Source organism: Pteronotus mesoamericanus, unplaced genomic scaffold (assembly GCF_021234165.1).
Source record: "Pteronotus mesoamericanus isolate MK-2021 breed Mesoamerican mustached bat unplaced genomic scaffold, CSHL_Meso_final scaffold_45, whole genome shotgun sequence".
In the NCBI taxonomy this organism is placed as follows: Eukaryota; Metazoa; Chordata; class Mammalia; order Chiroptera; family Mormoopidae; genus Pteronotus; species Pteronotus mesoamericanus.
Genome location: NW_026555317.1, coordinates 3,988,250 through 4,000,604, shown reverse-complemented (window position 1 = coordinate 4,000,604; position 12,355 = coordinate 3,988,250). Strand labels below are relative to the sequence as shown.

Genomic DNA, 12,355 nt, shown 5'->3' with positions numbered 1-12,355 from the left:
AGACGGCACCTGGGCCAGGCTGGGCGCGGCGCCCCCCCTCGTCCACCCCCGCCAAAGGCCCGTTCGGTGGGGCTAGTCTCGAGGCGCCCTCTCAGACCCTCCCGAGCACGCCTGGCTCAACAGCCTGCCTCTCAGGGAACCCTAACCCGGGCCAGCACAGCTGGGGAGCTCTTTCCCTTCCGGCCGGGGTCGCGGGCTCCACACCTGGGCAAGGGGCGGGCCCAGAGAAGCCCCGCCCCACCAGCCGCCTGCACCTGGCACGCCAGACTGCTGGCGGGCGGAAAATCCCACTGCCGCCTGGGTCGCTGCGGGGCACACAGCATCTCTAGCCGGACCCTGGGACCCCGCCCTATCTCACCCCTAAGCAGCTTCTGAAGCGACCCTTTCAACTTCCTACAGTCCCAAATATGTCTTCTGTGACCCTTTCTCTCGTCCGGTCCCCTCCCCCGCCCCCCCCCCCCCCGCCCCGCTGTCTATAGTTCCATCCCTAGCGGCCACAATTCAAGGGCAAGTCTTGGAAACCTGTTCTGTCACTTACTAATTGTGACGCCCTGACTCAGTCATTGAACTTTCTGAGCTTCTGTTTTCTTATCTGTTCAATGGAGATACAGTAATTATCTCTACTCTTCAGGTTGCTATGAGAATTACATATAAGAATGAACGTAAAATGCGTAGCATAGCGCCTGGCACGAGTGCTCCCATAAGTGGCACTAAGAAGAAAAAGCAGGTGCAGCTTGGATGGGGCACCAGCGACCTCAGCTTTCTGGACCCAGACCTCAAGTGCCTTAAGAAGGTGAGGATATGGTGGCGCCCACCATGGCTATCTCCCAACTGTTTTACTGGATGGCTGAGACAGTGTTACCGCTCTTTGATTCTGCAGAATGAGGGGGCCACTCTTCATCCCCAGAGAGCCTAGTTAGAAGGAAGTGGCAGAGAATTAGCTTGCTGACCAGACGTGAGGAGTCTCCTGGGGACTTGAGAACTTACTGGGGAGAGCTTGAGAGAGAGGGGCTCCTTCTCAGAGAAATACCAGTCTTTAGCTTTAGAGAGCGCAGGTTAGCCTTGCTCTACTGTAGCAAATTAATCAATACTCTTTTAGAGAATCTGACTTAAAATTCCTTGAGCAACAGGGAAAACTCATTGGCTTAAGGAACTAAAATGGCGTAACAGATCAGTCAGGCTTTGGATGTGGCTTGACCCAGGCACTCATTCAGTGTCAAAAGGATCCTGTCTCTTCCCACCACCTGGCTCTTCTTTCCTCTGTGTTGGCTTCACTCTCCACAACATAACAAGATTGTTGACAAAAAATCCTGGGTTTATATCTTCTCAGTGTAAGGGAGGATACATGGTGATCCATGGAAGGAGACTTGACTTTGGGTGGTGAACACACAATAAAATGAAATTCATATTTAAAAACACACATAGAATTTTTAAACATGCCTAATCCTGCCTTTTAAAAATAAAAACTTAAAAAATAAATCAATAAAAATATGCTTTTCCCACCATCGGAAAAAAACACTAAAACAATTTGGGGCTTCACATTAGCTCATAAGAGACAGCTGCTGAATTTTCCAGAATTGTGCATTCCAGTTGTTAAAGACAACTTTAGTTAAAAATTAAATTATACAAACTCACAAATAAATTTTATTAAAGCAAAGTTACAAATAGTCAAAACTCATCACCTTCTAAATATTTTACTGCATTTTCCCATACCTCTTGAAGTTGTTTATATCTATAGTAACTGTATGGTGGAAATACTATGTAATGGTGACCTACTACACATCTCTTCCCAACTCTGTCTTGATGTCATATATCAAATTGGCCATGGTGGAAGTATTTATACAATAGAAATAGGTGAATGCTATAAATAAGGGCTCACCCCTGGAACCTGCGCCAGAGCTTTTGTTAAATATTTACTAGTATGCCACTGGTTTGGTGCATAATCTTTCCAATTTTTTCTTTTACTTATGTCTGTATCTCTGTCTCTCCAACTGTGAAGCAGATATTGGGGGAAGGGGTTATTGGTCACCCCATGTTCAAATAACCTTCCTCTTTCTGCACAGTCCCCTGCTGTGGACAATATTAGTAAGTTGAAGCTCTCCCTCTTTCTGGCATCTATGCCCCTCTCCCACTCTTCACCGTCTGGGATAGGCACTTGGCCTAAGCCATCCAACTGGACTTTGATTCTTGAATGAGTAAAAACAAGACCCAGGGATAGTTCAGCTATAATCGCTGTACCTGGACCCCATAAGGAGTGGGTGGCTATCCCAGCAGGGAAATCCTCATCAGCAGGTTCGTATGGTGTGAATTTGGTGTGGACTTTGTGTAACCTCAGCTACGTATTCCAACTGCCTGACCTCCCTCGGTTCCCACCCCTAATCTAGGGAAGTACAAGATAAGCCTGAATCATTTTCTAGTGTAAGGAAGTAAAAAAGTGCTCAAAAATGATGGAGACATATTAAAAGGACATAGAAGCCATCTTAAAGAAATGCCCACTGACAAAATCTGGGACAAATTTGAGCATTAAAATAAATAATGGTAGTAATGGATTACAACCCAATGACAGAAACAGGAATTCATACTGATATCAATAAATACATATGTAAATGAACATAGAAAGAAGAGAAAGCTCTTCTTTACAATAGAATGTCAACCAATACAGGGTCTAGCACAAATAACACCCCTTTTTATTGCAAAACCTTTTATTACAAAATCATAAGCATGTAATTGTGTAACAATATCTCATTCAAGCACACCACATGACATTTTAGATGAAATGTTCAAATTAAAGCTATAAATTATTACACTCATATTATTACCTTATCAACCACACTCAAGCAAGAGTTACTTCTGCTGGACCCTGTACTTGCAGATAAAATAATGGAAGTAAAAAGATTATACCATTAGGCAATTGTTAAAGTAGTGTTGATTTACACTCTATTCATCAATGAATACTAAGCCTGGTAGGTGGAGGTGTGGGGAGGAACAGAACATTAGTTTCAAAGTATCTTCCCAGAAAATACTCCTTAATTACAAAGGTGAAAATGGTGACTTCACAGAGAAGAAAACTGGCAGACACCAAGCGACCAAGTTTAGTATCATCTATGGTGGGGTAGGCTGACATCCTGTGCCTCCTGATGTCATATTCTGAGAAGAACACACCATAATCTTTTTTGTGTTTAGCCCTTCTATCAAGAATTTATGAGTCTATACATGGATCCAAGTTGAGGGACATTCTACAGAATTACAGGCCTGTACTCTTTAAAGACTCTCAAGATCACAAAAGATAGGAAAAGAGTGATGAAATGTTCTGGACTAAAGCAGACCAAAGAGATGTGGTAAGTAAAAGTGATGCATGATCCTGGATTTGGATCCTGGGCTAGAAAAGAAAAGTCAACATTGGGAAGTTGGTGAAATTGGAATGGGGTCTGTGGATTGGACAGCACTGTTGTATCAGTGTTAACCTTCCTGATTGGGAAGATGGCCCAAAGGTTATAGAACAGTGTACATGTTTTGGGGGAAAACACAGTTAAGTATTTAAGGGTGAAATGGTATCATGTCTGCAGTTTGCTCTCAAATTAATCAGAAAAGGAATTATGATGGGGTAGAGGAGAAAATGGTAAATGTTAACTGAAGAATTTACTTAAGGAGATAAAGTTCTTTGTATTCTTCTGAAACTTTTTTGTAAGTTTGAAATTATTTCAAAATAAACTATATTTCATTTTTTTAAAGATTTTATCTATCTATCTATTTATTTATTTATTTATACAGAGCAGGGGAGGGAGGGAGAAAGAGAAGGAGATATACATCAATGTGTGGTTGCCTCTTGTATGCCCCAAAATGGGGACCTGGTCTGCAACCCAGGCATGTGCCCTGACTGGGAATCGAATCAGCGACCCTTTGGTTCACAGGCCAGCACTCAATCCAGTGAACCACACCAGCCAGGGCCAAAATAAAGTATATTTAAAAAATAAGGCTAAGAACTCTTTCAGAAGGAGTTCTTCTTTTCAGCATACAAACATGCAAAAATCTCTCTCACTTTAAACAAAGCAAAATTAAAAACAAAATAATGAAGCCAGTGGCTACTTGCTGTTGCCACTTCCTCCCTGCTGGGTATCAGGATGTTGTGGAAATACCACTGGGCCCAGTGTCAGGAAGCCTCTGTTTGAGGTTGGTTCTGTCCCTCCTTAACTATGTGACTCTGGCCAAATCATTTAACTTCTCTGAGCCTCAGTTTCCTCGTGAGAGAACAATAGCATCTCCCTTAGGGAGCTGCCATTGAGGTCAAGAGAGAGACAGGATATAAATGCAGGTTATCAACTCTAATTCTAACTGCAGGTGATCCATCACTTTAACTCCTGGTAATACAGGACTATTGCCTTCACACCCTCCTAGAAGGCATCTTGTTCTTGGCCCTGAGCCTGTCCTTTGCAGAACTGTGTACAACTGATCATAGCCTTCATTTGCTGATACTCTCTGCCCTTAGATTCCTTTCTTGTCTCTCTTGACCTCTTCTTCTCAACTTGCCTTTCTGCCTATCTGACCAGGACAGGTACCTACTCAGCTCTGTTCCCAGTGCTTTCATCTTCATCTACTTGCTCATTCTGGAATGTGCCATATGTTTTCTTCCCTTTAGGAACCCCCATTATTATGCTGAGGACACTTACCACTCATACTTTCTGCACTGACTTCTCTCTTATTTGGGCATTCTCACAGGCATTTCAAATTCACCTTAGGCAACACAATGATTCTCTTCTTACTTGCTTCTCCCCTTATGTTCTCTTGGTTTAAAACAACTCATTTCAGAATTTAGCATGAACCATGCCAGTATTTCCATGAGCACAAGTTACCCTTCCTCAGATCACTCTGGTTTTGTTTGGTTTTCCACCAGGGGTCACTGTGTTGTTCTTTGCTTTGTACACAGAAGCACATCTCTTGCCATTGGACAAAGAATCCATGTAACGCTGTATCCCTCAAGGACTTAAACTTATTGAAAAGTAAATAAAATGGATTTGTAAATAAATGAATTAATAAACCACCTTGTTTCCTCTAAATATTTAGGCTAGAAATGTAGAAGTCATTTGCTTTTATTGTTATTGTTTGCTTACTGAACACCTGCTATGTGCCAGATACTACCCTAGGTACTTTGCATTCTCGATTTGCTTTACCCCTTGAAAGGATCCTATAAGGAAGATCCTACTTCATTCCATCTTACAAACCTGGAATCTGAGGTCAAGAGAGATTAAATAACTTTGAGCCCAAGATTACATTGCTAATAAATGATAGAACTGGGATTTGATGATAGGCTTGTTTTACCTCAAAGTCCATTCTTTTAATATTAATCACTATATTACATTGACTTCTTCCTGACTGAATTCCCATATATAATTGCTCACGGATTCCTTTTAATTTTATCAATGAAATATCTTTTGAATCAGTTTTTTCTTTGTTCACTGCTGCTACCTTGTTCAGATACACATCTCATACATATTTAAATATTTGTATACGGATGGTGCTTTTTTTTCTAATTATAAATGTAATTTATACCGGTGTAAGAAAATTCATTACAGATCTGGATAGTGAAAGTTCTCCAAACTCAACTTCTAAAGATAACCACCATTAGTGGTATAGCAGACACATAATTTTTTTCTATGCATATAGTAGCATATTATGCCTTTTAAAATGGGATCACATTATCTTGAAACTTGCTTATTTCATCTATCAGTTCATACAGAGCTGTGTTGTTCTGTTTTTCTTTTTTTTTTTTTAAGATTTTACTTAGAGAGATAGGAAAGGAGGGAGAAAAAGGGAGAGAGACATCGCTGTGCTAAAGATACATCCATTGGTTGTCCCGCACGCCTCCCCTCCACCCCAACCAGGAACCTGGCCTTCAACCCAGGCATGTGCCCCAACTGGGAACTGAACCTGTGACATTTTTGGTCGCAGGCCGGAGCTCAATCCACAGAGCCACACCAGTCAGAACTGTTTTTATTTTTTGTTTTTAAGATTTTATTTATTTGTTTTTAGAGTAAGGGGAAAGGAGAGAAACATCAATGTGTGAGAGAAAGATCCACCAGTTGCCTCTCCCATGCCCCAACCAGGGACCTGGCTGGAATCCGACCAGGGGCCTCTCCACCTCTGTGTTTGTGGTTGGATGCCCAACCCACTGAGGCACACCAGCCAGGGCTGTTTTTTTGTTTTGTTTTGTTTTTCTTAAAATTAGATTAAACATACACATTTTATACAAAGATCAATAGGCACAAGAGGGTATTTTATGAAAAACAAGTCTCCCTTCACCCTTGTTCACCAGCTACCCATCAGAATTGATGTCACCAGTTTTTTAGGTGGCCTTCTGGGGCCTCATTTCTTTTAATAGTAACACAGCTTCCTGTTGTATGGATGTTCCAAATCCATATACCAAATTAGTTTTGTGTTTCATTAGAGAACACTTAGATTGTTTCCAATGCTACGTATTACCTACTAGGATCTACATTCCAAGTCAGTCTCACTCTTAAATTACTTATCACTCTTAACTTTTGTTAGCAACATGATGTTCCATATTGGACAGATGCAGCATCATTTATTTATCCATTTCTCTACTAATAAGAATATAAGCTTAAACACTGCTATTTGCCCTGCTTCTAGTGCACTTGTACCGTTAAGCACTTCTGCCTTTTGCTGGCTATATAATTTATGTAATCCTCCACAGAACTGTGAGCTCCTCGCAGGCAGAGGAAAGCATTCACACTCAACCTTGTATCCTCATTGCCTAGCCCCAAATCTGGCCCGGAGTATACGCTCCCGAAGCTTGAGTGTAATAGTTAAATTGCCCACGCTGGGCTCTGGATTATAGTGTGGAAAGCCTTGCCCTTTTGAGTTGAACCAGGTTGACAGTCCGGAACTCTTGTTGGAGTAGAGTTGTTTCTCAGGGAGGGTTTTAGCCTCAGTGTGTGCCCCGCACAGACATGGTTGCTACGCACCGGAAGTAACCGGTTATTTTGCTGCAATTACTTTTTCCGCGGGGCGGAAGAGGCATGTCTGCCTTTTCCCGGACCATTTCCAGCCACCTTACCTAGTAGGAACCCATGAGTAAGCTGTGGCGGCGCGGGAGCACCTCTGGGGCTATGGAGGCCCCTGAGCCAGGTAAGCTCAGGTCGATAAGGCAACTTCGGCGTTTGCGGAAAAGAGGCTCCTTTCTTGGTCTTCGGAGCTCCCAAGGTATTTCGCCACAGGTGGGAAGAAAAAGGCGGGGCTGTTGCTATGGTAACGACGAGTACCGGGGAAGAGTGGGACCCCTTAGGGGTATTCCGTTCTTCAGGGCTCTCCGCTGCCGGACTCCTGCCGTACACTGTTGACAGCCTTTCCCCTCCGCAGGGGAAGCACTGGAGTTGAATCTGGCGGGTGCCCACGGCCACGGAGTGCACAAGAAGAAGCACAAGAAGCACAAGAAGAAACACAAGAAAAAACACCATCAGGAAGAGGAGGCTGGGCCCACGCAGCCGTCTCCTGCCAAACCCCAGCTCAAACTCAAAATCAAGCTGGGCGGCCAGGTCTTGGGCACCAAGAGGTGAGGGCAATAGAGCCAAGGTTTTACTTGGGGAACTTTAGGAGTAGGCAAAGAGAGGAAAAGATAACTGGCTTTCCAGAAGACAGAGAATGGGCACTGTGACCTAAAGGGTCCAGGTTAAGGCAGCAAGAACCCTGGAAGGTGTGGGAAAGGCTAGATGTAGGCTACTGAGCAGAAGGAAGACACCTGCTCAGCTTACAGAGTGCTGTTGCTTCTCTGCAGTGTTCCCACTTTCACTGTGATCCCTGAGGGACCTCGGTCACCCTCTCCTCTTATGGTTGTGGACAATGAAGAGGAACCTATGGAAGGTGTCCCTCTTGAGCAGTACCGAGCCTGGCTGGGTGAGAAGGATCTGGAAGTGGGGAAACTGGGCTTCTCATTTTACCTGATTAAGGGGAGAAGGTTGCTTCTGAGGAGGGAGGGAATTTTGAGTGCCCCCGTATTTGGCCAAATTTGGGTGCCCCATCTGAACAATTTTACTTTCACCTCTCCAGATGAAGACAGTAATTTGTCCCCCTCCCCACTTCGTGACCTGTCGGGGGACTTAGGGGGTCAGGAGGAAGAAGAGGAACAGAGATGGCTGGATGCACTGGAGAAAGGGGAGCTGGATGACAATGGAGATCTCAAGAAGGAGATCAATGAACGGCTGCTCACTGCTCGACAGGTAGGTTGGTTCATTTTTTATTGTTACCAAATATTTAAAGAACCTCCATGTTCCCAAAACTTTGCTGGGCAGTGGGCAATTCGTGATGGAGAAAAGACAATATTTCTGTTCTCATGGAGCTGGTATTTGTTTGTGGAGTGGGGGCGGGGGGGAGCGGTAAATAAGTAAATAATTTTGAAAAGCTCTTATGTTTATAACAAAAATAGGGTGATAAAACAGAAGGTGGTGATAAAGAGACATTATATAGGGAAGACCTCTCTGGAGAGAAAACATTTCCAATACTAGAGGAGCTTTTAAAAATAAAAATCCCCTGAAATGTGATGCAAAGAGTTTGATACACAGGGCAGGCAGGTAACGTTACTGTAACTTTTCCCCTTGACAGTCAGTGATCTAAAGCTGAAAGTCTGAAGACCTGGGAGGAGGCAATATTAAGGATTCCTGGAGAGGGTGCTCATTCCACCCCTTCTCCCAAGGCCTTTGCTCCTAAGACCCTGGATTTCCTTGTGCCCTCTTTTGCCTCCCCGCGGACCTCACCTCTCCATTGTCTGACACCAGCCCTCTCTCTCTGTCCCCAGCGAGCTCTGCTTCAGAAGGCGCAGAGTCAGCCTTCTCCGATGTTGCCACTGCCTGTGGCTGGGGGCTGCCCAGCCCCTGCCCTAACTGAGGAGATGCTGCTGAAGCGCGAGGAGCGGGCGCGTAAGAGAAGGTTGCAGGCAGCGCGGCGGGCGGAGGAGCACAAGAACCAGACTATCGAGCGCCTTACCAAGACTGCTGCGCCCAGTGGGCGCGGAGGACGAGGGGCTGCGAGGGGGGAGCGGCGGGGAGGGCGGGCTGCGGCCCCTACCCCCATGGTGCGCTACTGCAGTGGGGCACAGGGTTCCACCCTTTCCTTCCCACCTGGCGTCCCCACTCCTGTAACAGTATCTCAGAAGCCACCCCCATCTGGCCCCCCTCCTCGATGCTCAGTACCTGGCTGCCCACACCCGCGCCGCTACGCCTGTTCCCGCACGGGCCAAGCGCTCTGCAGCCTTCAGTGCTATCGCATTAACCTGCAGATGCGGCTGGGGGGACCTGAGGGACCCGGGTCCCCCCTTTTGGCTACTTAAGGCCCTTAACCCGGACTCTGCGCCCTCTCCCCTGCCCGGATTGTCTTCCTCATCCTATTAAATTTCATCCAGTTCCTTGACTTGTACAGAATATACAAAATTGGGAGATCGGGGTTTGGAAAGACAATTTCCGGGACACACATCTTGCCCCAATTGGAGCTTGCGTTGATGCCTAGAAAATGTCCACCAGACCGTAGGAAGGCTGGCCACTCGCGCCCGGACTCTGGCAGACTTTTGGGGTCCCGCCTCTTCCAGCAGGATTACCTGGTGTGGTCGGGAATTTGGCGTAATCCCCGGAAGTAGGGCTCAAGCCAATCAACGGGAATTTTACTCTCCTGGGCGGCCGTTCATTGGTTGACATCTCAAAGCCTGTTCTGTTGTCCATGTTGGCTATCGTCGCTGCCAGTCAGGGCCGTGGGTCGAACCTTACCCCACTCTTTTGTCTGTGAGAGTTCTTGTTGTCTGGGAGAGTGACAGAGGCGTTGCTGTGGATTGGTCACCTGGAGAAACCCCCGATCCTTTCCTATTGGCCCGTCCTCCGAGGGCGATGCTGATTGGTAGGATGGAGCAACCTGGGTCCTAGTTGGCAGAGCTCTCCCCGGATGGGAGCTCCGGCCACCGAGTGATGGTGGCGGCAGCGAAGATGGGCCAGGCAGGGACCATGGAGGTGGCAGCAGAGGTGGCAGGGGCGGGGCGGCTGGCGGTAGAGGAGGCTGTAGTCTTCAGGGGGCTGTAGGTGGAGGCATGGCACGGGACAGCAGCGGGAACGGCAGCGAGGAGGCCTGGGGGGCACTTCGGGTGCCGCAACAGCAGGTATCCCAACAGCTCCAAAAGCGTATCACGACAGCCATCTATTTACCATTCCCCCTTCCTGTCTCTTCCTTTTGGGGGGTGGGGGAGGAACTCATGGTGCCAGAGGTGTTGTGAAGTACCTAAATACGTCCCTTCCACTCTTTGTTTAAACTTTATAACGTAGATGCAGCTGATTTTGCCTGCAGCCTCACAGACCTATCCCATGGTTGCAGTGGGAGCTTGCAGTGGCTCTCCAATAAACAGAGGCTTAGTGAGGCCCCAGGGAGACTCTCTCTGCCTTGCAACAGTTATTTGTGATGTTTTCCTGTGTGCCTATTGTCACAACAGAGTCCAGCAGCGTCTTCTCTTGAGGGAGCAATTTGGAGAAGAGCTGGAACCCAGACTCGCGCCCTGGATGCCATCCTTTATCATCCACAGCAATCCCATCTGGTTGGGAGCATTGTTCTGGGTCTCACACTGCCCCTGCTCTACCCTAGGAAGTCTGAGCCCAGGGTTGGAAAGATCCACCTTGGGGATGGGGAGTGGCAGATCATGGGGATGATGAAAGCATTTTAGCTTCAGAGATTACTTTAAACCCTTAACCCTTTGTCTGAGACTTGGAGATAGCACAATCTGTCTTCTGGCTTTCTGCCAAAACACTTGTTAACAGAATATACCCTGGGGGCCAGCCTATATGCAGAGATGAAATCTGCCTCTCTGTCCACATCCTTATCTTGTTCTCCCGACTGATTTTTGCTATTCCAAATCCTCTTCCTTGTTGACGGCCCTTCAGACATTTGAACACTCCTCTTAGTGTCACTCTTCCCCCTCCCCATAGATCTGTGCTAAATTTGATTCACAGGGTGGGTTTGTGGATGTGCATGCAGGGGCTAGGGGTGGGAGTGGACAGTGCCTTGGGCTATAATGTCTCTGGGTTCTAAGTGCCTCCTTGCTCCCAGCTTCGAGAGCTTTGCCCAGGAGTCAACAACCAGCCCTACCTCTGTGAGAGTGGCCACTGCTGTGGAGAAACTGGCTGCTGCACCTACTACTATGAGCTGTGGTGTGAGTCTCCAAGGGGGCTGTTCTCGGGTCCTTCTGTCTAGCCTCCCTTGGACCACAGAATTTTAGCCTTCAGGGACCTTCTCTGCATGGGAGGTATCTAAGACTTTACTTCTTTGCCCCCTGCAGGGTTCTGGCTGCTCTGGACTGTCCTCATCCTCTTTAGCTGCTGTTGCGCCTTCCGTCATCGACGAGCTAAACTCCGGCTGCAGCAGCAGCAGCGGCAGCGTGAGATCAACTTGTTGGCCTACCACGGGGCGTGCCATGGGGCTGGCCCCGTTCCTACCAGTTCACTGCTTGACCTTCGTGAGTGACTCGAGGCTCTGGGCTCACTGCCAGTCACCCCTCCCAAATGAGGACCCTGAATCATCCCCACATTCTGTTTTCAGACATTTCAAAGCGCACTTTTCCCTGATAGTAAAGAGACTACCACCTCATCCCTGGTTGCATTCAACCAACCATGTCATTCTTTCCTGCAGGCCTCTTCAGCGCCTTCAAACCCCCAGCCTATGAGGATGTGGTTCACCGCCCAGGCACACCACCACCTCCTTACACTGCGGTCCCAGGCTGCCCCCTGACTGCTTCCAGGGAATGTACCTGCTGCTCCTCCACTTCTAGCTGCCCTGCCCACTGTGAGGGAACAAACGTGGAAGGTGTTTCCTCCCACCAGCGTGCCCCCCCTCATCAGGAGGGTGAGCCTGGGGCAGGGGTGAGCCCTGCCCCCACACCCCCCTCCTGCCGCTATCGCCGCCTGACTGGTGACTCGGGCATCGAGCTCTGCCCTTGTCCTGACTCCACTCAGGGCGAGCCAGTCAAGGATGCTAGGGCTAGTGCCACCCGGTCAGATCTGGGGGACCACTCCGCTTGTGCACTGCCCCTAGATCCCATACCCCAAGTTTCTTCCACGGGGCTGGCTTCCAGTGAAGGGGACATCCCATAAGCAGTTTTAAGAGGGTGGGTGGATTACTTGCCCACTAGAAAGACCCCTGGTCCCAGCTCCTTGAGTTCTCCTTGGCCTCTTCCCTGCCCTCCTGGAAATGTGCCTGAAAGGGCTTGAGTCCTGAGGAAAGGGACCATGTGTGGGGGACTGTGCTAGCTCTACCCCCAATGACATACACAGGAGCCTTTGATCTCATTAAAGAGATGTGAACCAGCTGCTTGTGGATT

General features: G+C 47.5%; 2 protein-coding genes across 4 annotated transcripts; both read left to right on the top strand.

Moving 5' to 3' along the window:
* Positions 1-7,008: 7,008 nt before the first annotated feature.
* On the top strand, positions 7,009-9,518 carry INO80B (INO80 complex subunit B). The gene is made up of 5 exons (XM_054593562.1): positions 7,009-7,143; positions 7,375-7,567; positions 7,790-7,908; positions 8,062-8,231; positions 8,807-9,518. Exons 1-5 carry the CDS (start codon positions 7,086-7,088, stop codon positions 9,335-9,337), a joined length of 1,071 nt encoding a protein of 356 aa, XP_054449537.1. The 5' UTR covers positions 7,009-7,085; the 3' UTR covers positions 9,338-9,518.
* Positions 9,519-9,939: 421 nt separating this feature from the next.
* On the top strand, positions 9,940-12,341 carry WBP1 (WW domain binding protein 1). Of its 3 annotated transcripts, none has more exons than XM_054593559.1 (5): positions 9,940-10,150; positions 10,478-10,579; positions 11,089-11,191; positions 11,318-11,494; positions 11,668-12,341. In XM_054593559.1, exons 1-5 carry the CDS (start codon positions 10,082-10,084, stop codon positions 12,126-12,128), a joined length of 912 nt encoding a protein of 303 aa, XP_054449534.1. In that variant the 5' UTR covers positions 9,940-10,081; the 3' UTR covers positions 12,129-12,341. The 3 variants fall into 3 exon arrangements, with proteins under 3 accessions (XP_054449534.1, XP_054449535.1, XP_054449533.1); XM_054593558.1 differs by having other exon boundaries at positions 9,952-10,016; XM_054593560.1 differs by lacking the exon at positions 10,478-10,579.
* The last annotated feature ends 14 nt before the right edge of the window (positions 12,342-12,355 follow it).

Bases quoted from the DNA above. Each gene is read 5' to 3' on its own strand.
- INO80B (XM_054593562.1), top strand. From the start codon at position 7,086: ATGAGTAAGCTGTGGCGGCGCGGGAGCACCTCTGGGGCTATGGAGGCC. The intron at 7,568-7,789 runs GTGAGGGCAATA...GCTTCTCTGCAG, and splicing joins CAGGTCTTGGGCACCAAGAG to TGTTCCCACTTTCACTGTGA. The intron at 8,232-8,806 runs GTAGGTTGGTTC...CTCTGTCCCCAG, and splicing joins GGCTGCTCACTGCTCGACAG to CGAGCTCTGCTTCAGAAGGC.
- WBP1 (XM_054593559.1), top strand. From the start codon at position 10,082: ATGGCACGGGACAGCAGCGGGAACGGCAGCGAGGAGGCCTGGGGGGCA. The intron at 10,580-11,088 runs GTTGGGAGCATT...CCTTGCTCCCAG, and splicing joins ATCCACAGCAATCCCATCTG to CTTCGAGAGCTTTGCCCAGG. The intron at 11,192-11,317 runs GTGAGTCTCCAA...TGCCCCCTGCAG, and splicing joins CTACTACTATGAGCTGTGGT to GGTTCTGGCTGCTCTGGACT.